The 25,332-nt window shown below is 43.8% G+C and overlaps 1 protein-coding gene across 1 annotated transcript in view; it reads right to left on the bottom strand.

Annotated features, from left to right (window-relative positions):
- The window catches only part of diaph2 (diaphanous-related formin 2), a 417,030-nt gene that overhangs the window by 94,159 nt on the left and 297,539 nt on the right, over positions 1–25,332 (bottom strand). The window contains exon 25 of the mRNA XM_048230740.1: positions 3,151–3,275. Coding sequence (XP_048086697.1) covers positions 3,151–3,275 — 125 coding nt within the window. The remainder of the gene's footprint in view (positions 1–3,150; positions 3,276–25,332) is intronic.

Raw genomic sequence — 25,332 nt, 5'->3', positions numbered from 1 at the left:
TGTATGTGTGTGCGTATGTGTGTGTGTGTGTGGGGGGGGGGTGTCTGTGGGGTTGACGACTGAGAGAGATGAACAGAGAGGGTGAGCATCTGACTAACTCTGATTAATACTACAAACCAAGCGCACTAGTGCAGAACAGTATTACATACCAAGTCTGGTGGAAACATAAAAGTTAATGCATCCGTCATAAAAATGCTTGAAGAACTGTTTATATAGAACTGCTGTATAATACGATATGATATAATATGATAATATATGATATCTGCATGATTTTACATCCTTTTTTCCAGGGGTATCAGTTTTATTCACTTTATAATAAAAATAATGAATTATCTAAATATATTTTCAACTGCTTTTCTAATAATTAAGTTGTCTTATGGTGACATACGCAATCAACTTTGTAATGAATTCCTGTCAGTCACTTAAATGGGTTGTCTCTGCTTTACCTTTAAAGTGATCTCAGTTTATACTCTTTTAGTTTTGTTTGTAGTGCACTGGATACGGCACATACACATATTTTCATTACAATAATTAGCCTGTCATTATTTCATTTTATTTGTTTTCCAATAACTAGATCTTAAGACTCAATCTATTTTATTCAGACAAGCCCACACAATGTTTCGTCCACTTTCTTCAAAAAGAGCATCATTTCCATTATACACTAAACACGGTGAACGGAGTTACATAAAGGCTGCAAGGAATATATACCTGGACAAGCTCTTGCGCATTTTGCGCTGCTGTCACTTCAACTGCAGGCATCCAAGACATCACTTCCAGCACCCAATCATGTGAATTGATTGTGCAGAGGTTACGCAAGGAAGGGCAACATGCCACATCCTCAGAAACAACCAATTTATTTCCACTAACATATGCACCACATCTACTGAGTGATGGCACGCACGTGGAGGTCAAACCCGGGGCAAAATAATGTGGAGGCTGATTAAAGAAGAAGAAAAACATTAAGGGCGAAGAGAGCCAATCAGAAAGTCCATCTGAAAGATGCTGCGCAGAAAAGCCATTGGCAATCACTCCAAAAGAAACTCCCTCCTGTTGATGGGCCTTCTACTGGAGGTGGGATGTGTGTGTGTCTGTGTGTGTGTGTGTGTGTGTGTGTGTATGTGTGTGTGTGTGTGTGTGTCTGTGTGTGTGTGTGCGTGTGCGCGTGTGTGCGTGCATGTGTGTGTGTGTGTGTGTGTGTGTGCGTGTGCGTGTGTGCGTGCGCGTGTGTGCGTGTGCGTGTGCGTGCGTGCATGTGTGTGTGTGTGTGTATGCGTGTGCGTGTGTGTGTGTGTGTGTGTGTGTGTGTGTGCGTGTGTGTGTGCGTGTGCGTGCGCGTGTGTGCGTGCATGTGTGCGTGCGTGCGCGTGCATGTGTGTATGTGCGTGGAGGTTGGAGGGGAGGAGAGTAAAGAAGAGGTGTTTGCCTTTTCCTTTTTTCCCACTTCCATCACTTTTCTCTCTGTCCTCCGACCTTAAACGGAGGGGAGGGGGGTGTTTGAGACAATGCGGATCTGAGCCGGTGACCCTGTCTCCCTCTGACCTACCTCTAATGACAGATCAGGATCGGGAGAGGAGGGAGGAGAGAGTCACTGGCGGTGGCAGTGTTTTTGAGTCAGGGCCAGGTCGGCTTTTAGAAGTCTCCAGGGGTGGAGGGGTTGGGGGGGGGAGGTGTGCGCGCGTCGCGGCGTGGCATGGCGTGGCGCTGCGCAGGCAGACGTTGTACACAGACGGGCTGTGGCGGGGCATCCGCACTTCTCCATTTCCTCTCGCTCAAGTTCAAATCCTCGGAGGAGTCTCGGGGATAATCAATACTGACATTGGGGGCCCAGGCTGTGTTCCTGGCTTATTTTCCTCTATTCACCCAGAACTCAGCAGCAGCATGGCAAAGCAGAGCAGAGCAGAGCTCTCTATATTTTAATTACACAAATTTAACCATCCCTCTTTGACTCCGAGCAGATTGTTAATGTGTTCGAGGGCTATTATTCTTACACCACCCAAAGTGCAGACTAAGCTTTGATAAATCTCTGATGCGAGCTCGGGAGCGAAGAGGAGAAAGGGGGTATTGTGCTATCTGTACAGAGTAAGTGAAACATATGGAAGTCTTTTGGTGATTGATAAATTACCAACGTGTTTTTTTTTTCCTCTTTCCATTTTCTCTCTGTTTGCATTACTGGAAGCACACAAAGGTAATGAGCTCAATTTGTATCTCTCTGGAAAGATCAGCGATTTGAAAACTATGATGTACAGTACATTTCCATTGACAAAATGTAAACACTTGTGTTAGAGTAACTTGCCTGTCAAACCTCTCTTCGTCTAAGCGAGGAGCACAAAAACAAGTGAATTGCTAATTGAATTTGAGCGCAGGACCACGTCGACCTTAAGTGAAAGCCCTCTGACATGGAAACAGGAGAGGAGCCTTGAGAGATGCTATCCCGTGGAAAGGCTCCTTAGTAGAGGGCCCTGTGGTCAGCAAGGAGATGAAATCAGTCAGTGTGGGTGATAAGTGAGCAGGGGTGGTGAAGGGTGTGGGGCCCAGGACTCCATTAGGATCCAATGGGGAGAAAGCGGAGAGCCATGTATAAATAGCCCCCAGGCTGAACCCACTCGGGGGACTTCAGAGAAGAGGATGGCACGGCTGATAAACATCTTGTCACCAGGGAGCTCTGCCTATCCCCTCATCCTCCCTGGAGGTCCCAGTGCTCGCCATGGAGCGAGTGACAACCGCCTACAGCTCATACACGCCTATTGCATGTGTATCAGTGTGTGTGGGGGAAAATCATGTCATAGAATGAACATACAGTATATATATATAGACCCTTTCAAGAGAGTTCCATTATCAGCATCATAGTTGGCCCCACAAGACTTCCGTTTTAACATTCCATATGTTATCTTAATGCAGAGGAAGTAGATTGGGGCCCAAATAGAACGTTCAAGCATTGTCCTACTATGGTTGTAGTTACCATTCATAAGCATTGATATGGAACGGTGTCCTGTTATTCAGAATTAATAGCCACCCCACCAGCCAATCAGAAAAGAGTATTTCTTCTCTCCGGGTGATAAATATATATAATCTCAGATCCTACCTTCTTTGACTTGAGAGAGAACTGGGAAGAGAGGACTGGAAAGAGAAGAGTTGGACTAAAAAGGATATGGACATTTTTTCCACGAACTTGTCCTGCTTGTCTTCGCTCTTGGGGAAGTTGGTGATGTCGTTCTCCAGCCTCTGGATCTGACGCTCCATGTTGTCCAGACTGGCCTTCAGAATCTGTGCAGACACTGGAAAACACAAAAACATGAAGAGAGAGGTTATGGAAAATCCCCCCAAAAATAAATACAGACGACGACAACAACAACAACTAACCAGTGTGATTCAGAATGCTTGCTGACTGATATGTGATTTGTCATTTCCCATCTCGAACTGACAACTCCAAATGCCGTAAGTAAACAACTCTAGACACGGTGGCCCCTGTTGATGGCGAGACGCCACCCCACGCTGACATGGCGGCCAGTGATTGGGCCCCAAGCCAAGGTGGCCTCAGCATCAGCTTCAGATGGGGGCGTCGGCGGCGGCGGCCTCCGTGTGCTCCGCTAATCTGTATGTAATCACCGTTCACAGCTCTCCTGCAGCCTCTCCATCACTCACTATTCAGATGAGCTCTTTCAAGTCTACACTTCAAAGCGTCCCCCAACACACACACACACACACACACACACACCCCAACCGTGTCTTAGGGGGGGGAGCGGCATGGTGGAGTTGGGGGATCAGACGGGACGATGCAGCCTCTGGGCCGCCCGTGTTGTGATCGCTGTTTTGGCTTTAGAGGTATTGATAGCCGCGCGCCCGATGATCACTCCACCAAAGGCCGATTTGAGTCCGACTGAGAGGGTCAGCACACTGACACAGCAGGAGAAAGAGGGAGAAGAGGGAGGAGGAGGAGGAGGAGGAGGAGGAGGAGGGTGTGGGTTTTTGAACGTTCTAAGTTCCGCAACAATTGAAGGTTCTAAAATTCTATGTTGAATTCAATGAACCCAGATATTCTTTAGAACGTTCATTTCTCAATATTCCCGTCACACCAGTGTGACGGTACTCCTTTAAGGGTTAAAGAGACCACGCTCTGGACTACAAACATTTTGGAGTCCGACTGGGCAGAGTGGACAAACAGACTATTTTTAGTGGTCTGTGCTAAGAGCTGCAGCACAAGCAACTTGTTTACTCTGATTGCAGAGTTGTTTTTTTATTGATCTCTAAGGATTCCCATTCCACTGACCATTATAAAGACTTAATTATTTATAATCCCAGAGAGAAATTTAGACACCTGCTTGAATTGTTATATGTATTGCAACTGTTTATGCTTTATACCTCATAAAACAGTGCATACACTTTTTCTAATATGTTGTATAAAAACTGACCAAGAGGGGGATTTATATTTTAATATTCAAGTGCTGAGATGGGAGGAATTTTGCATTCTATGTGTATTTGCTCTTTCAAAGTAAACTTTTGATAGACAGTGTAATTATATCCGTGTTACATGCAGCTTACTAAAGCATCAATTATGCAGTCAAGATGTAGAAAAACTGTAATGCGACAGAAGGTAAAACCCACTTTTGAAAACATTGGCACAAATGGATGCATTTCAAAGCAGCAATACCATTAATGTCATACCTGCTCTGTGTACAAAGCTGTGTACATACACTGATTCTCAGAACCATACTAACACATGCACAAATTCACTGTATTCATTAGGCCATCTTAAATGTCAATATAACCAGCCTTGCGGCTGTGAAAACACATTCAAATCATCTGGACGCATTGTGTGAGTGGAAACGGTGCGAGCTCAAGGCCAACCAAAGCTTTTTTTCTCCCCTCACAGAAAAAGCAGCAGAGCCGGCGAGTTTTTCTACGCGAAGCGAGGGCAGTGTGGTCTGACTTCCCCAGCAACCCTGTGTCCTTCTCCTGCAATTTATATACAAGGAGGAAGACGACAACGAGATTAGCCAAATGGAACAGAGAGGAGAAGGGAGGGACCCGCAGGGCAGCCCGCGGAGAGAAATCAACCACAGGGCCGGCTGCAACAATGCCGAAGGTGAAGCGTGAGTCACGGAGCCATTAAGCGGGCGCGCTGGAGGAACATCGCCCAACAGCGGATTTACTGTCCCCCTAATCAAGGCTCACAAAGCCCGGGGTGAACTCCTGGACCGAGGGGGGGTGGGGCGGATGGAGTGTGGTGGGGTGCCATGAGCATGGCGGTTCACCACATCTCACGTCTCCTTTCCTCTAGCAGGCTGAGGAGAAGCCAAGTGCAGTTGAGAGGGAAATGTGGGCCTTTTGTCTGGCTCTCGGCACACGGACGCGCTCTCAGATCTCAGAGCAGGGAAACAAGAGATGAAGAGGATGCTAGCAGGACAGTCAAAGCAAAAAGAATAATAAATAAATAAATACATAAATAAATAAACAAACAAACAAACAATATGGATGGACAGAGATTCCCTGTAACATACAAACCACTCTGTGCTTTCCTGTTCATGAGACACTGGAAGCTGGGGGGGTGGGGATGTTTCTCTGTGTGTGTGTGTGTGTGTGTGTGTGTGTGTGTGTGTGTGTGTGTGTGTTGGGGGTCAGCTGATAATTGGGTTGAGCCATGAGTCTCCAGTCACGCCGGCTCCGTCTGCTTATGAGTGAGCTAAATGCACTGCGAGAGACTCGTTTACAGTAGAGTGCTGATGTCATGACATGCTGTGGGGAGACAGCCAGCGAAAGCCACTCTCCTTGCTGGAAAACAAACTTGCTTTATACGACTCAGTGGGACAGGATACTCTCAAACAGCGGTGACTCAAGTATTAAGTCTAGTCACCGTAGTAACCTGCTTCCTTAATATCACCTCTGCATGATTCAAAACAAAATACTTGTTAGAAAATTCACACAGGTATTGCAATATTTGAAGCCGCACTGTACTCAGTGATTTGTCACACATTTCTACATTTTGATCTAAAAGAAAATGCATGTATTTGCTGATATATGGGTCACTTTTTCTTTTTTTGGACGCAAAGTTAGTTCATTTCCAGACACAATCTCTTGTCTACAGTACAGAGCTCTGCATGCAGCCAGTTTTGAATATATAAAGAATCCTTTCAATTCTTTTGGGATATCATTAGTGACATTAGCAGAGGGGGGAAATGTTTACCAAGTCGAGAAACATGAATAGCTTCCACAAAACATTCCCATTTTGCACAAATCAGGAGATGGAGAAACATCAACCTCAAAGCTTCGCATTTCACAAACGCCTTATTTCTTCCAGCTTCTCTGCACACGATACTTTATTATGCTAATGGCTGAAGTCAGCAAGACATCATCTATATTTGAATAAGTAAACAATTCATCTTCTGCAGTGGTTGACAAACATTTATAACTCCCTAACTCCTAGAAAACTCAAACCTGTGCTTCAAAGGTCTCTCTGAGGGAATGCAATTTTCATCTCTGTCCAAATAAAAAAATACACCTGCGTGTTCCCTGCTTTCTTCTCCTTCCTCCGTGGTTAGATTTGTCAGCATTATAACCGTATTTCTTCAGCTGTCTCGCTTGCGATGAGCCAAAAGTAAAAGCTTATTGCACCAGTGACGAAGTCGTACTCGAAGACAAACTCTTGCCCCTTCTCACCACTTCGCAGATTTACAACATCATTACTGTTTGTGGTGTTCTGGTAGGCCTCCCACCCCAATATTTATTTTCACAGGGATGAGACTGAGGAGAACTCTTTCATTAAACCGGGTCCCATTTGCGCCCCCAATAAACTGCCAACAAAATATAATGCTAGTCGTCATAAAAGCCAGGGGTTGTACAACACCAAACGCCAAATCATCGGCTCTAATGTGAAGATGTCAGCGTTTTACCTAGCCGTTTGGTGAATGGGGCTATTTCCAATTTGGATTTATGGACGAGATGTATCAATATTTCATTTCTTATTCTTGTGTTGCCTTCAAAGGTTACAGCGGGAATGGAGATTTATTTTGCACGTAGCCTCCCTCTCGCGGCATAAAGGATGGATGGACTTTTAAATAATCTCTGATATTGTGAAAACAAAGGCAAACTAAATTTAAAACTCGGAAACTGAAGGTCATCATAGAATATCTACTTAGCTTCAAAACACAGGATGAAAGCCTTTTTGGTTCGCTAAAACCATGCTCAAAATCACTGCTGAGAATGTGCTTTCACAAAGTATGTTGGTGTGCGAGAGACTTAGAAATAAGACCTTTTGAGTGATAAACTGTTCTTTCCTAGACTACATCACAAAGCAGACTGTAATTGAGGTGTGCATGTCATTCCAAGCTTTAGCTAGCCAGTTGAGAAACGGAGACTTTAGTCAGAACTTGACTATGAGCAGAAACAGGTGAGGGGAGGAAATTAAATAATAACCTCCATTAAAAGACATACTGGCTGTCATTAGAGAAGGTCCATTAGCTTCTACATACTTCAGTGAATCGTACAGCATTCACCCTCAGTAAATGACTCTGGGGCCGGATGAGAGAAAATTGGTGTATGTGAATAGGACTTAGTCATATCCACAATTTACCTGCATTAAAGTGAACTGGGGTTGGTCAATGAAAACCTTCCCGAGGGGACCATTAAAAAATGAATGACGGTCAATGCATGAAGGGCCCTTAAAATGTGACCAACTTCTAGATGGCTGTAGTCTCTAATTCTTTGATGACAGCAATATTCAATAGTTACCAATGAACAAATACACTTATCCTTATACATTTGGCTGACACTTCTTGTGGAAATTATCATACATATGTCTCCCCAGAACACTGGCTTAAGTACCTTGCCCATGAGCACCATGATGGCAGCCGGGAATTGAACACACAACAAAAATGTAAATACAAATCTAGGCCTAGAGTTCTACACACATACACTCTTAAAAGGAATGTGTTGTCCCTATCTGGACACAGAGATGTGTTAAAAAGACAACGCAAGTTGTGTTGATTCAACGCGTTATATATATATATATATATATATATATGGCATATACAGTATAGCATATACCGGCACACTGTAACTATATAGATGTACACCCATGTAAATACAGACACACACACGTGCACTTTCATCTCCTCTCTCTCTCACACACACAGTCTCACTTTCACTCTCACACAATCAGTCTCTCACAACACACACACACACACACACAGACACACACACACACACAGTGGTCCCGAACTCAATCAGGACACTATTCTATTAAGTGTGCTATTGCAAGGTACTTGGAAACACTATTCCTTTCCCGAGCTCGAGTGAATGTCTATCTCATTTGTTTGTTTGGGAAACATTTTTGCCCCCGCGGAAACACTTAAAAGAAAAAGAAAAAAAAACTACAAAAACAGACAACTGGAGCTCGTAACAGAGAAGGATAGGCGTAGAGAAGGATGACTGGGGCCCTTGCACCAGAGACACCAAGGAGCTCATATTGCCGGGTGAAAGTGATCCTCTTGTGGTGACAAAGGAACCAAATCAGCCCCAGTGATTACCTGGGATACTGTGACAGCAGAACTTAGGAGTCCCATTGACAAAAGGCTCCTTTAAGAGTGCAGAGATAGAACAAATGAGGCAATTTACATGTATAGTTAAACACACTGGAATAGGGGAAGCTCATACCACACAATTAACTGAGAAGCATAGTTCCGTTTTGACTGAGTAGCTGCGACTCAATTAGCCCCTTTTTTCCCAGTGATATTGTACAAAATCCTGCAATGGGAAAGGATTCGAAATTCACCAATACATTGCACTGACACAAATCCAGGCTCGCAATTAATTTCATTATAAAACAAGGGAATGAACAGGGTTTTGTCTGTGTGTGTGTATAGGTGTGTGTGTGTATAGGTGTGTGTGTGTGTGTGTGTGTGTGTATAGGTGTGTGTGTTTATAGGTGTGTGTGTGTGTGTGTGCAACTACTGAATTGCGGTGGAAATAATATTATCACTAAAAAACAGAAAACAAACAAGTACATAGTTGCTACAGGATTCAATTAATCTCTGTGGAAAGGGAGCAAGCCCACATCCACGATGTATGGAGCTGTCCATAATTACTATTCACCATCAGTGGAAAGCTAATCGCTTGGGGTGGGGGGATAGAAATCCTTTTTTCGTCCGCTCCATTTATTATTATAATTTGTATTTTCCTCAAATCCCCCACTTAACAAAGCTTTATCATAATTAAGGATTTACTGTATTGCGTTGATTTGATCTGAAGGATTTCGTTTAACAAACCTTAGGGTTAAAATATGCTTCAAAGTAAGCCCTCAGCCAAGGGTAAATATGCAAATCTCTACAGATGCAGTCAACACTGTATTCTAGTCATTTAGGTCAATTGTAGAGGAGCATCCTAAGCTTCAGGGCGTAGACTGTCATACAGAGACGCATGTGCATGAACACACACATCGACAGACATTCACAATCAAAATAGACAAAAAACATGAATACGGATGGCATACAGTACAAAAGCAGAACTGTTTGTTCAGCAACAAGATACAGGACACACAGAATGGAAAAAACACATTTCCAGTGAAGGGCTAATCAGCAATATAACACCATTAAAGAGAAAAGACTTGCAAGTTGCACACACCCACACACAATCAAACCATGTCTCATCTGTGCTGAGGCCCGTGACCTATCAGGGTTGTGATGGGTTCTGGTCAGACCCCCCCGCCCCCCCAACAGGCTGTCTGTTTTGAGTGATGGGTTTAGGGCTGCCAGTCAGGGGAATGAAATGTGCGAGGGCTATTGAAAAAAAAAAAAAACCTCCATCAGGTTTCACCAGCGCGGACTGCACCACCGATAACACACGCCAGCCATTGTGAACGACTCCCTCAATAACGCATCAATGCCCCTGCAAGGCCCTCGAATTGGACACAATTATCTCCTTGGGATTGGGGGTGGAACACTGATAAACACAAGGTGTGTGAGGCAGGCGAGGCCAGTTAACAAATCCTCAGGTCGGAGAAAAAAGACTGGGAAGCAGAGAGCTGAAATATGTGAGCGATATGAGGAGGGAAGCATCTCCAAAGGAGAGAAAAGGATGTGGGAAGTAAAGAAGAATGGGAGGAAGAGGGGAGGCAAAATAAATATTTGGCAGTAAAGTTATAGGATTTTGAAATTGTATTGCTTTTGGCAGTCGTCGACATGGCAACGTCTCGCGAGGAGTCGCAAATGGAGTCAATTACACTTTATTTTGATCCATGGGAAAGTTTAGACATTGACCCGAGGTGATGACAATTCCCCGAGTGTCAAGAGGAAATCAAACACATGCAGGCTGAGAAAAGAGAGAGAGAGGGAGAGAGAGAGAAACAAAGAGACAGAGAGGGAAGGAGAGAGAGAGATAGATAGATGGAGGGAGAGAGAGAGAGACAGGAAACTTTTTGGGATCAATTCTAGAAATCCTTCAAACTGAGTGACCTCATGTGTTGTCATTTCAAAGGCCAAGGAATAAACAGTCGGACGTTTTTCCTCAATCCAGCAGTCTACACTGCGCTCAACTTATTGAGTAGATCTCAGCCACTGACACACTCTGACAGAGAGAGAGAGAGAGAGAGAGAGCCAGGGAAACAAACACAGGTTAATGTACAAGCAAAGAGAGGCAACACAGACAAGTTCACACTGGCTGTAAATATATGGGCTGAAATCAACTGCAAAACAGTCATTCCGCATTCATGTAACCACTGAAATGCCACTACCTTATGGACCATGGCACAGAGGAACAGAGCAATCGCTTTGTTCAGAAGATTGCTTTCACCAGAGGAGGGAAATCAAACACTGATATGAAATCAGCTGCAGAGAGAGAGAGAGAGAGAGAGAGAGAGAGAGAGAGAGAGAGAGAGAGAGAGAGAGAGATAGATGGAAGGAGTGAGTAAGAGAGGAAAAAAAGAGAGAGGGAGTGAGTGAGAGAGAGGGAGAACCGTGGGAGGAAAGATGCCACACACATAGACAAACACTGCACTTCAGCCAAGGGGCCGGTATGACTGCAGCCTCAGGGGACAGGTGGAGGATACAGCCCTTTTTCCCCAGCACAGGTGCATGCGGAGGGGGCTGTTTGGACGGCCAGGGTGGGCCAGGGTGGTGGCTGAGGAATGCTACTCAAACAGATGGTGTTGCTGGGGGATATTTACCGGTAAATAGACACCTTTGTCCTCTTCTAGATTCATTGCCCATCCGGCCCCGGGCTAAGTACCCAAACTCACGAGAGCGCCCCCACCCACCACCCCCCACTGTCCATCCGTTCCATGTGCTTACATTCCTGAACAACAAAGATGACACAAACCACAAGCTCCAGGATTCACTAAACAACTAGCCATATAGTTTTCAAAGGCGTTCTAGTAAAACAAAAGGGCAACTCTATGTTTTGTTTTTTCTGTTTAAAAAAAAAGAAAGAAAGAAAATGACGAAAGAAAAAAAAAAGCTTTTACATCCACTTTGAAATCAAAGTGCCCCTGTAGTTTTGGAGAGTTAGGAGAAAAGCAGTGCTCGCTTCTTCCTCACTCGGATTTCCTAAAGGTAATCTCGCTATCAAGATTCAAAGCTTTCGGCAATATGGCATCATGTTTGATTTAGAGTTTGGATATCCAACTTGCTAAGGGAAATGGAAGTCTTTGATTCTAGAGCAGAAATAAGGGGAAATGGGAGACAAAAAAATGCTTCCCCTCGTGTAATACCGCTGAGGTTTAGTGAGTGCAAATCAGGCTTTGTTTAGTGGGAAGTGTGTCTCTGTTACTCTCGAGGAGTTGAGAGATTACTTGGAACAATGGGACTGACAGGTGGTGGTTCGTGCACAATAGAATTCAGAGCAGAGATGGAATTAAATGGCGCAGTGGGGACTGTGCAGACGGCTACGGAAGTTAGCATTTTTTTATTTAATTAATCATAATTGCCATAATTAGTAAATCAATATTTATTGACATAATAGATTGGGAGTAGAAATTGTTCAAAATAATACTTGGGCATTTGTTCAAGCTGATTCAATTCCCTGCATGAACAAAGACACACACACACACACACACACACACACACACACACACACACACACACACACACACACACACAATCAATTTTTGTGTGTGCATGCAATGGCAATATGAAGTGCCTGCACTGCTATGCAGCTGGGCAGTGTAAGGACCAACAACACATCCAGCCAGGGGACAGAAAGGATTGACTGAAAGCTTCACACTCATTCACAACTTCAAAGTGGCGCGCTATCACACGGCAGGGTTTCTCACCTCCCTCAGCTTGGGAGGACATCTCTCATTGTCCCTGACATCCCCACACCCATCCACAACCCGGGAACACTCTCTCACTTCCTTCACTCATGATGTAGTTACATACAGGTTCAAGAGATTATAGTCGAGTTTGTCTTACTCTCATTGCCTCAGCACACAATACAGAACACTTGGGAATGAAAGAGCAAAGTTTGAATCTGCCATATTGTCTACACACATGGACCTAACAATGCTATTTTTTTTTTATTTCTAGCAAACAACATGTCCTTCATTTGAAATTCAGTCTCGCTTCATTCCTGGCTCAACAGCTCCCTCTGTGAGAGTACGACAGACAGCCGAGGAGCAGAAGCAGAAGCAGCAGCAGCAGCAGCAGCCAACCAGTCGTCAGCATACGGGCATGTTTATGGGAGGACCTCGGAAGTTAATTGACTGTAACCTTTCGGGGATGAGATGGAATACTTCAGGTAGTGAGTCTCCATCTGTGAGACTACTGTGGGGGGTTCAAAGACCTCAATTGCTTGACTGCTTGAAAGTAGAATAAAGGCCGAGCGGAATTTGTCTGATATATCTAAACGGGAAAGCATTATCTATCGTGTCTTGTTTGAGGTATTTTTATCCACAATCACAGGCCACCGTGCATTTTACACACATGTGCATCTATAAAAATGCATATTCATCATGCATAACTACACAAACAACAGAATGGTCTGCATTAGCAACACACTAGAAATAGCATAACTTGTATTTTCTCTGGAGAGAACAGAAGGTAGGATTCTCACATTTATATCACACACACTGTGCACAAAAGGCTTCCTGACAGACAGTAGTTAACTGCTGTCATTTGAAAAGTAGTTTGCAATAAAATGCGCATTGACTATTTTTTACCGCTTGCTCAATAATATAAACAAGCACTAGGTGACATTTTTTTAAATGAGTAAATAACGAAGTGAATAAAATCATATGGCCAACAAATAAACCAACGTTCACGGCCAAAATTGCTTTTCAGGTGCAAAATGAGAGGAGGTGGCTTATAGTGTCTGCAGTGCTGGCGTCGTAATCGACTGCACCTGATCCCCTTCCCCAGTTAACGGCAGCGCGAGGGTCCTCTCCTTGGAACGGATAATCGACACAGATAATTCAAATAAATGAGGGCTGTTGAAAACATGCAGACTCCAGTGCCAAGGCCCTGTGCTTTGTCTGCATAAATGGGGCGCATGGATAATCAATCAGCCGGTGTAATGAAGACTTTTGTTCTGCACCAGAGCGGCCTGTTGGGCATCTCGAGCACACCACTTTGGTCGTTACAGAATGGCCAGGTCAAGAGCAAAACTTTCTTTGGTCAACTTCATGCATGTATACAGTATGTGCATCTGTATTAAGAGCAGTCACACATGGAAGAGGATAGTAAATATACATACGCTGCACTGTGAGCATTGGATTTCTGTCTGTATAGTTCTATCTAACGATATGCAACGATGCACTGATCTGAATGGCTATGTATTTGGTATTGAGCAGTAAGAACAATATTTTACTTCAGTTGATGACGCCCTACAAAGGAGTTCTGATTATCATGACCTGCAGTCTTTAACCTGCTTTCATGCAATTAATAAGACAGCTGGGGTCCAAAGAATTCCAAACTTCTTGGAATTTCATGAAATGTAGCTCGCTGGATCATCACATATCTCAGACCCAGTTAGAATCGCATCTATTAGTCCCATTGCTCAGCAGGATGCTGGGAGATCTGTTATTTTGTCATAAGTCGATGGGGAAAACTGGCTCACCTGATTGATATGTTGCTGAATCCCCCCACTGATGCATAGTACTGTGAAATGGGTAGTAGGGTGGAGAAAAGCAACAAGCCCGAATGGACATGCTAACTGAAGGTGGGGGAGAGAGAGAGAGAGAGCAAACAAGTGAGAGAAAAGACTGTGCTCTAAAATTAAATAGGGACCAGAGACATTGGCGTGCCCTTCCTCTGTGTGATGGCGCAACGGGAGTCTCTATTGTGCGATCTGAATGCATCTACTTAGGGATACGCCATTGCTTTACAGGACCCCCCGCTGCTGCTGCTGACGATAAGCTAAACCGAATCAGGGAGAGTATCTCTTTAACGGAGTGGGTTATCATTATGAAGAGGAAGGAAGAAGAGCTGCTCTCCGTGAATGTACAATGCAGATTAGACTTGCATGCTCTGTGAGATGAATGGAAAGACAGGAGGGAGGGAGGGCGAGAGCAGGAGAGAGATAACCAGAGGGGGGAGAGAGAGAGAGAGAGAGAGAGAGAGAGAGAGAGAGAGAGAGAGAGAGAGAGAGAGAGAGAGAGAGAGAGAGAGAGAGAGAGAGAGAGAGAGAGGAAGAAAGAGAGAGAGAGGCACAGAAATACACAAAGAGGACAATTTATGCCATGATGATTGATGATGACAAATGGGAAAGATAGAGAGATCACGCACAAAATTAACAGACTCAAGCCGCCTGTTCCTAATTAGTGACACCACACGTAGGACGTACAGTTCTAAACGAGTTCAAGCACTCCGCTGCGTGGTGAAAGCACTCCCCATTACCCATGGCGACAACGGCAAATGCAACCACCTCGCCGTCCGACAACCCTCCTCATCTTCATTCCACAGTGTGTCTTGTAAGCTCGTAAAAATCTGATGAGTGGGCCTAAATGTCTGCCTTCATTGAGTGAAACACTTTGTTTGAAACAACTCTATCGGATCAATTCTCCGCTGTCAGGTATGTGTGCTTAAACATGCACAGGGGAGGACTGTATGCACACCGTTGCAGGCAAATGCTGCCAACACCACTGTCTATTAAAATAGATTGTTCTCACCGAACATGACCTTCTGCTTGTATTGGTACTGAAGCCTGGTGTAACTACCTAAATTAGGATACACCATGTCCCTCCCTAATTCAGCAATAAAGTCGATCTGGGGAGATTTATATCCCTCACGCGATACAAAGGTCAGATCAATTCCCATTTCCACAAACTCTATCTTAATTTACTGAGAAGTGGAAGGTAGAGGCGTCATAAAGCATAAGGTCCTCCTCTGAAAATGTATGTAGAAACAAATGCATGCGCACAATGTGCTTAAGCGTAGGGAAGCACTGTGTATCGATCGGATCAGATTGCCCATTTGCCTTCTTTTTTTCCTTCATTGTGTTTCGTTTCCTGGTTTTTTTCTCCCTCCCCTCCTTTCGCCTGAGCCAGAGGAGACGGCGAGACTCTCCAGTGCTCTACTGCGGCGCTATAAACGGCCTTCTCCACCTCAGGCAATCCTTAAACTCATCAGCGTTTTAATGAGGCTTTCTAGCGCCGAGATGAATTAACGGCCTTATTCTATCTTTTTTTGCTCTTTCCCTTTCTCTCTCTCTCTTTCTCTCGCTCGCTCTCCATGCCAAGTCACCCCAGACAGTTGGAGAATGCTGAGCAGAGTAGTACTTTATCTGATATCTGATAACTTCTTTGTGCAGTCTGGATCTATTCAGACCATGGGGATGGAGATGGAGATGGGTTTTCTCACAAAGGCTTATTAATTTATATGTATTCATTGTTGTCTTCTACTTCTCTATACTAGGGGCATGTAAGAGTCACGTTTCTTTAGGCCTATATATAAATGATCTACAATGAATCTAGGGAATCTAGAAATGAGAAATGATCGATTAGTTTATATATGTGATACCTTTATTATACTGTTATCACATTCCTATTACAGATCTGAAATACAATGAGTTACTAATGAGTTACTAATATAATGTTTTACTGGTAGTAGATGTGAAACTCTGTGACCAAATTGCTTCTTGTCTTGTCGTACATGAGCCTGTTTATGTTCAAATATTGAACATACCAAGCATTCATTTGTTGAGAAGAGGGCACTGACTCATTTTGCCCATAGGGAATCATAGCTAACCTTTGCATGTGTGCAGTAGAGGTGTTCTTCAGGAAGACAGTCATCTCCATGCTAAGAGATGCTAGGGTAATATAATAAAATGACAAGACATTACGCAATAATGAATATCATGGTACATAATATGTTTGCGTGGTATACAACATAACTCCATTTGTTTGTCCTTTAAAAAACAAAACACCCACTAGTCTGTTTCTGAAGCCCGTTTCAGATGAATGCTGACCTATGTCTTTCCCTCCTGAAGATTTCTAAAGGATGTCTGACAGAAACAGACAGTCGTAACCATCTTGCACTTTCCCCTTGCATGCAAACAAACAACTGATCAGCCAAATAAAGGCAAAGAGGGAAACAAATCTGGCTTATTTAGCATTTAGACCGATATCATTAAAAAGGCCTATTTGCAGGACACTGGCTCAGCTCGTTCTTCTTGTCAGTCCAGAAATTGAAAGCAGTCACAGAAAACATGGCAATTTCGTATTGTCTGCAAACATCCAGCTTGTATTCATTTTTAGTCCATTCATTATCAGGGTAGCTTGGACATTAATTTTGTTGCCAAATGTCTAAGGGGCTTCATTGCAAAATAAGAGTAATGATATCATAGCAATGGGGCTCTTATGGATTAAAAAGCTGGACTTATTTCTGGTAGCATGATTCCAGTGATGTGCTCCATGTGTCCTCAATGCTCATGTTTTTCAAATGCAGCTGAATATTTTCACTGGAAAAGTGTTTCAGTCATACATGCATGCAGAGCAAATGTAACATGTTTTATACATGCTTCAGTCCATGACAGAACCATATCCATGTTTGGCGTATCAGACCTAAGCGTTATTAAAAGAACACTACAGCATAAACCAACTCATTTTCTTTAATGAAGCCTTTAAAGAAAAAAAAAAGTGGACTTTTACTTTGAATGCCATAAGGCACTGGCTTGCACTCAAATTTACAAGGCTTGGGGCCTGTATGGCCTCAGGAGAATGCTTGCCTTGTTAAAATCTCCTGTCTCCAGGCAACTTTGGTACTACCCTCCATTTTATTAACTACAACTTTAGGAGGTTTGTAGCTCCGAGCGAACCATGTACAGTATATTGAAAAAGCTAACAGCTAAAGGCCTCTTCTGTATAAGGATTTTTTAATATGTCAAGGCGGGTTTTAAAGAAAGCTACACATTTTCCTCAAACCATACCCAAGGTTATGGAACCACATAAATACATATTTTACTATGATATATCATATATAGACTACATTTAGTGGAAGACGCTGACTTCCACAGAATACTATACCTGGCTTGTTTTCTGTCAGGTTGAGGATATAAAAGAAAGAGAGAAAGAGGAGAGGAGAAGGAAAGAGAGAAAAGAGAAATAGACATAGAAATAGTGAGACATAGAGAGTGAAGATGGGAAAGAAAAAGAACGAAAGAAAGAAAGAAAGAAAGAAAGAAAGAAAGAAAACAAGAAAGAAAGGAGAGAGAGATGGGGAAGGAGAGGGGAAAAAGCTAGGTGCACAATAATGGCAGGGTGCTCTGTAATCCCCCCTGCCTGGGATTTTATTGGCAGCCTTTCCAAAGAATGGCGGATACCCATTATGACTTAACACATCAAAATGGCAGCGCAGCACAGGCAGAAAAGGCCACCTGAAGATAAACACTGCAGACAGCGGCAGGCGCTCTATCTGCTGGGAGCCCACAGCTCAACACAGGCTCAATTTGGCCAGCAACAATCGATTCTATCCCTCCTGGCCTCTCTGAGCCGCCCAGAGGTTAGAAGGGGGGGGGGCATAGCCTACACACACACACACCACCACCCACACACACACACACACACACACACACACACACACACACACACACACACACACACACACACACACACACACACACACACACACACACACACACACAAAGAGAAACACATTTCCCGCTGAGAGTTTGGGCACTGTTGTCTTGTTAGTGTGAGGCTTAAAAGCAAGAAGCCTTGCACGTCGGCGAAGTAACATGAAAACTGTATGCATAAATACCCATAACAACAGATGAGGGTAAGGCCAAAACAAACTGTGATACACTTCAAAAAGTGACACCAGTAGACTTGAGTAGGGTTGAGCATCACACAAAGTTTGTTCATACTAATATTCCCCCAATGCTATTCCTATCTGAACATATATCCAAAAGCTGACTGCTGTATTATGTGTGTGTGTGTGTGTCTGAGCGACATGCATAATTTTCATTAAAGGGAGAATTGCGTTGCCTGGTGTTATATGAGAGATCCTCTTCTTCTGAAACCAGCTTTAATGCCCTCTCCCCCCTGATTTGCAATATCAAACATGGCTCCCGCGGCGTCTGGTCTACCTCTAACTGATCAGCATGCAGACGACCTGCCATCAAATCCCTATTCGGGTTCCTCAATTTCACATGCAAATATGGTGCAAACTTATTTGAATACATCTGCATATGGATCACACTGTGCTGCTTGGGACGGCAGGAGGAAAACAAGCGGTGGGCTAATGCTAATCGGCCAGGATGTAAAGGAAAGGTCACTCTCCAGGCCCATTAGAGTGAGTTTGAAGACACTGCACACCCAAGACACTCAGCCTACCTGCAAAGTTTTAAGGATGGCAAAGTTTTAAGGGATGTGTACGTGTATGTGTATGTGTGTGTTTGTGTGTGTGTGTGTGTGTGTGGGGGGTTCTGTTGTTTTGGCTGGGCATAAATTAAACTTTAATAAACAAAGGTAACATTATATGCAGCACACAAACAAACTCATCTTGAGGGAACTCGGAGGACACTATTTTGTGCGGAGCTGCAAAATGACTTACTGCCGAAGAACTCAAGCGTCATGTCTCATTTGGACCAGAGAGAGAGAGAGAGGAGAGAGAGAGAGAGAGAGAGAGAGAGAGAGAGAGAGAGAGAGAGAGAGACTCTGTTTGCCACAGTGCAGACTGTGTTCTTCTCATCTGGGATAAATCCACTGTCCACTTGTCAGGGGCAGGACAGAAACATGACATAAATTCTAGCAAAGTGGACTCAGAGTGGGGGGTGAAAACAGGCCTGTGCCTTTCACCTTTGAGAAGGCAGGGGTAACATGTGTGAGATCATTCTCAATGTTGCCCACGCTCATAAAAGGATTCATCATGTGTATCTTTTACACCTGACGTGAGGTGCATTAGCCAGCTGACAAAGTGCTCCCTGGTGCCTAGTAAAAACCAATTAGGGGAGCGCCATGTTCTGTTTTTCGGCCCGGATTTTCTTCTCCACACCACGCACCGTGGCGATGAGAAATTGGTAAAAACGAGCCATTTGGTGTCAAAATCAATTCCTGTTCCTGATGACATGCAGGGGGAAGGAGTGTGTGTGTGTGTGTGGGGGGGGGGTCATATATCCTTATCGTGGCATTTTAGCCAGGGCCATATTTTCTCAGGCCAGTGTTCAATAACGGAGCATGGTCAGAATGAAAGGAAAACACTTCGAGGAAAACACAGACACAGAGAAGACACAGGGCTATAGGGTAAACATTGCACAATATACATGCCGTTTTTTACTGTCGAGCACGGATCTGATTTGTGTGCAACGACGGGTGGGTAGGAGACAGCATTGATGTGGATATGCTCTCATCTCACACCGCAAAATGTGCAAAATGTCACCAACACCCCATCTGTTTTTTTCCCTCTCCCTTCACAACACGTCACCATCAACAAAGGTCAAGGCATGTTTGGGGACCGTTGCTTTTATTGATAGCCGAGGCTAATATGAAAAATGGGATATGAAACGATGCCCCATCTGTTTTAACTTGTGCACGGTTGATACTTGAACAAGCCCATTATCCTGTGTGGGGGAGCTGGATCCCTGGCAGGCTGGAACAGGGGGTCAACAAAATAGTGTGGAGTCTGAGGCAGCGGTGGTGAGTGAGTGAGTGTGTGAGAGTATGTGTGTGTGAGAGAGAGTGTGTGAGTGTGTGTGAGTGTGTATGAGAGTGTGTGAGTGTGTGTGAGTGTGTGAGTGTGTGTGAGTGTGTATGAGAGTGTGTATGTGTGTGTGTATATATATATGTATATATATATATATATATATATATATATATATATGTATATATATATATATATATATATATATATATATATATATATATATATATATATATATATATATATATATATATATATATATATATATATATGTATATATATATATATATATATATATATATATATATATATATATATATATATATATATATATATATATATATATATATATATATATATATATATATATATATATATATATATATATATATATATATATATATATATATATATATATATATATATATATGTGTGTGTGTGTGTGTGATGGTGAGGGAGTAGTAGGGTGTGTGTGTATGTGAGTGTGTGTGTGATGGTGAGGGAGTAGTAGGGGTGTGTATGTGTGTGTGTGTGTGTGTGTGTGTGAGGGAGTAGTAGGGGTGTGTATGTGAGTGTGTGTGATGGTGAGGGAGTAGTAGGGGTGTGTGTGTATGTGAGTGTGTGTGATGGTGTGTGTGTGTGTGTGTGATGGTGAGGGAGTAGTAGGGGTGTGTGTGTGTGTGTGTGTGTGTGTGTGTGTGTGTGAGGGAGTAGTAGGGGTGTGTGTGTGTGTGAGTGTGTGTGTGATGGTGAGGGAGTAGTAGGGGTGTGTGTGTGATGGTGAGGGAGTAGTAGGGGTGTGTGTGTGTGTGAGTGTGTGTGTGTGATGGTGAGGGAGTAGTAGGTGTGTGTGTGTGATGGTGAGGGAGTAGTAGGGGTGTGTATGTGTGTGTGTGTGTGTGTGATGGTGAGGGAGTAGTAGGGGTGTGTGTATGTGTGTGTGTGTGTGTGATGGTGAGGGAGTAGTAGGGGTGTGTGTGTGTGTGTGTGTGTGTGTGATGGTGAGGGAGTAGTAGGGGTGTGTGTGTGTGTGTGTGTGTGTGTGTGATGGTGAGGGAGTAGTAGGGGTGTGTATGTGTGTGTGTATGTGAGGGTGTGTGTGTGTGATGGTGAGGGAGTAGTAGGTGTGTGTGTGTGTGTGTGTGTGTGTGTGTATGTGAGGTGTGTGTGTGTGTGTGTGTGATGGTGAGGGAGTAGTAGGTGTGTATGTGTGTGTGTGTATGTGAGGGTGTGTGTGATGGTGAGGGAGTAGTAGGGGTGTGTGTGTGTGTGTGATGGTGAGGGAGTAGTAGGGGTGTGTGTGTGTGTGTGTGTGTGATGGTGAGGGAGTAGTAGGGGTGTGTATGTGAGTGTGTGTGATGGTGAGGGAGTAGTAGGGGTGTGTGTGTGTGATGGTGAGGGAGTAGTAGGGTGTGTGTGTGTGATGGTGAGGGAGTAGTAGGGTGTGTGTGTGTGTGTGTGAGTGTGTGTGTGTGATGGTGAGGGAGTAGGTGTGTGTGTGTGTGATGGTGAGGGAGTAGTAGGTGTGTGTGTGTGTGTGTGTGAGTGTGAGTGTGTGATGGTGAGGGAGTAGTAGGGGTGTGTATGTGATGGTGAGGGAGTAGTAGGGGTGTGTATGTGTGTGTGTGTGTGTATGTGAGGTGTGTGTGTGTGAGGGAGTAGTAGGGGTGTGTGTAACTCAAACTGACAGCCATTTTAGTGGTCACTGAGGAGTGGTGAAGGCCATGCTTCACTGCAGCCAGCCTTTTCCTTTCTCCACAGAATGTCATGCATATGAATTTGGCCCAATAGTCATTCCACCACCATTAGCTGACAAAGGCCATATCAGTGTCTAGGAATGAACAGGGATCAGAACAGAGATGGAGAAAGAAACACTCGGCTGTGAAAGGCCACGTTGCTGGAGTCGTCAGGATGAATGTGCCCTCTGACAAAGAGACCCCCACACCTCGTCAGTAAGCAATATCTTCCGTGTCTCTTCGCGGTCTTCTTCAACCTTGTTCCTATTCTTCAGCTTTCTTGACTTTTCTTCCTTGACAAGTCCTTTTCTCTGTCCCTTCCTTTTTCTCTTTTCTCAATTCCACGAAACCCTCTCTGTTGATCAGAGGAGATCATGCTGTAGACCTTGACAGCCTGTCCATTGCCTTAGATGCTGACCGCGCGCATTCTCAGCTTCAAAAACATTCCAGACGCTCGTCACATTAGCTTGGTAGAGGTCACGCCTACCCCACGCCGCCGCCAATAATTTCATTGGTCAATGCATACGTGAAAGGTCAGCGCCATGAGATTCCGAGAAGCCCTGTGGGCAAGAGACTGTGGAGCACATCTGGCAGCGGAATCGCTCTTTGCTAGTTTGGCAAGACACACACCACAATACGCACAGCACAGCACAGCACAGCACAGCACAGCACAGCACTGAGCCAAGTGCTGCCATTTCAGCTCGCCGATCTAAAGGGGCCGAGAGACAAAGTGAGTAACCGCGGGCCATAAACACATACTGTTTGCCAGGGTGGATCAGGCACGTCATGGAGATGACTCATGGTGTCAGGCGCTGGTGTGTGGCTAAACAAAGCCACTGTCGTGCTGGGTTAAAAGCTTTGTCGTTTTCTGTTTATTCTCCACACATTCCCACCACTGGCAGGGAGAAAAAAGCAGTTAACAGGTCTGTTTGAGAGAGGGTCAAACTGAAACTCAGCATGATGCGCCTTTTGAGTCACAGAGTCATTATGCATCATATTGCTATGCCACAAAAGACATATGCCTGATAAGGTACAGTATAAAAAAAAGGAAAAAACATACTGTGTGCAAGCTTTACAAACTTTACAACGAGGATGAGTGATTTGGGACTGAAAAGCTTATGTACTATAATGAAACAGCTTTTTCAAAAGGAGTCAGCAGGAGGAAAAGCATTGACACACAAAGATCAGCATAATAGCGGGACTCTTTTCTTCACAGAAAGGATCCCTCCTACCGGTTTTAGACATATATTATACTCCCATGGCACTAAACAAATACAAAAGATAGGAGTATCCTTTAAAAGTGACATGTATGAAGGATATGTTCTGCCCCAGAGAGAGACTCTTGTCCTCTGTTTTGCAGGGAGGAGATGTTTGGAAGCAGAACTGTGACCATAACCGCTTGCACAATCTGATGAGAATTACTCGAGCACACAGACAAGATGTAATTTGGTTTCCTTTCAAAAGCCAGCTCAAATCCAGGTCAGCTCTAAAACAAGGCAACGCCCCGCGCAGCATGCTCTTTGCCTGGCCTGGGCTTAATCCTCCCGGACATCAGGGCCCCTGGTGAGCACCCAGGCGACAGCTCTCTGACTTCAAATACACATTTGAAAGCAACACAGAAGGGAGGCTTACAAGAAGGTCAAGCCATCAGAAACAGACTTTAGATACAAAGCTGCCGACGACGCCTTTTACAGTTTCCAAGCCGAAAATTTCATTCCTGTTTTAATCATTATGACTCTCTATGTGTGTGTGTGTGTGTGTGTGTGTGTGTGTGTGTGTGTGTGTGTGTGTGTGTGTGTCTGTGTGTGTGTCCGTGTGTGTCTGTGTGTGGCTTTTGGAAACTTAATAGAACAAGATGTCCTTGTTACTGGCAGTTTGGTCAACAGCAGAAACCCTCCTTCATATCTACACTCATGCCAGATACACCCATTAGGCACTGTGGCTCAAAATGGAGAGTGTGTGTCTACCATACAAATCCACACTTACAGCACACAACATGAGGACTTGGATGGTTAAAGGACTAAGCATATATTAATTATTTGACTCTAAGCACAAGTTGGTGCCTCAATTTTCATTCATGTCTGATATCCTTGCAATCTTAAAGTCTATAATACAAAAAGTTTGAGCTATTTTTAACATTGAAGCAGAATCCCTGTGACCATTTTTTTTGCAATTAAGTTGGATATTAGCTGTAATAAATGTCAAGTGAGGAAAATTCATATTTGGGCGGGGGGGTGGTGAAGGTCAAACCAATACAAGAACAGTCAGAGAACAGTTTAAAGTTTAGATTTTAAAATGTACACTGCAATCTGAAATATCCATATAAAAACTCAATCTACTGTATATGAATTTAAATATAGGATATATGGCACTCATACTGTATGCTTTGTTAACAGCAGACAGACCAGAAAAATATGATGTTTTTTGTGTGTAAAAATCCGAAGGCCACAGAAAACCAAAAATGCATTATGGAATATTTCTAAAAAAACACAATAGAGCACAAAAGCCAATTCACTTCCATTCAGCTCAAGTTGCATCTCAAAGCTATTACACATTCAAACATGGAATCCAGAAGAAACTAGCATGACCAGCATGGAGTTACATTGCATTTCAAAGCTGAACAACAGCAAATAAAAAAAAAAAAAATGAAAAAAAGATCAAAATCTTAGTTCAGCTAAAGCGGCATGAATGCAAGGCTAGGGTTACTTCAGCCCACATGCTGCGGTGAATACTATATATTGTGGAATACATTCACATAGAAAGTGACAGCCAGACACAAACCCTCAGAGAACAGGGAATAATGTCCTTGTGTACTACACAGTAGAAACAGCTGTGAGCTGTTTGCTTCTATTCACAGACAGTTGTGGAGCCCAGAATGCTGTCTGGCACATAACATAATCTCGGCAAAGTTCACTTTCAGTAGGTCCTCTCTTATTGGTTTAACAGTTGCACCATTTTGACTGTGCTCTAGCGGTGTCTATCACTTCTTGTGGGGTTTGTCTGTGAACATCCCCACAGACAACACCACCCTGAGATTTTGTCACATCAAGTAAACAGTGTAATTCAAACAGCAGCTGGAGCACTCAAACGATTTTGGAGGAGGGAAGGTTCGCATCAAGGGGAGAGCGAACCCGCTTCTGAGCGCTTTGATTCTGACATCCTTCAACTGTTCCTACTCAGTAGTGCCATTAAGCGTGAAGGTAAACGTTTCCCTCCGAAAGAGAAAGTGTGTGTGAGAGACAGAGAGAGGGCAGAATCACTGAGTCTCGACGAAATATGAGGCACGTTTGCAGCAGGCGACATGGATAACAAGAGACAAGAGAGGGTCCAGCAATGATCACCTAGATACGCTTAAACATCCAACTAAATAAACCCAACGGGATCCAAACCCTATGCTTCCAACCACAGAAGAAAGGGAAACAGACAAAAAAAAGAATAGGAAAAAAAAAAAAAAAGAAAGAAAGAACGAAAAAAAAAAATCATGAAAGCATTTCAAATAAAGGCTTCCTGTCCAGCCGGGACCCATCCAGCGGTCA

The sequence above is a fragment of the Alosa alosa genome, chromosome 21 (genome assembly GCF_017589495.1).
Source record: "Alosa alosa isolate M-15738 ecotype Scorff River chromosome 21, AALO_Geno_1.1, whole genome shotgun sequence".
NCBI lineage: Eukaryota > Metazoa > Chordata > Actinopteri > Clupeiformes > Clupeidae > Alosa > Alosa alosa.
Note: the sequence above shows the minus strand (reverse complement) of the source record. Positions and strands in the feature narration are given on the sequence as shown.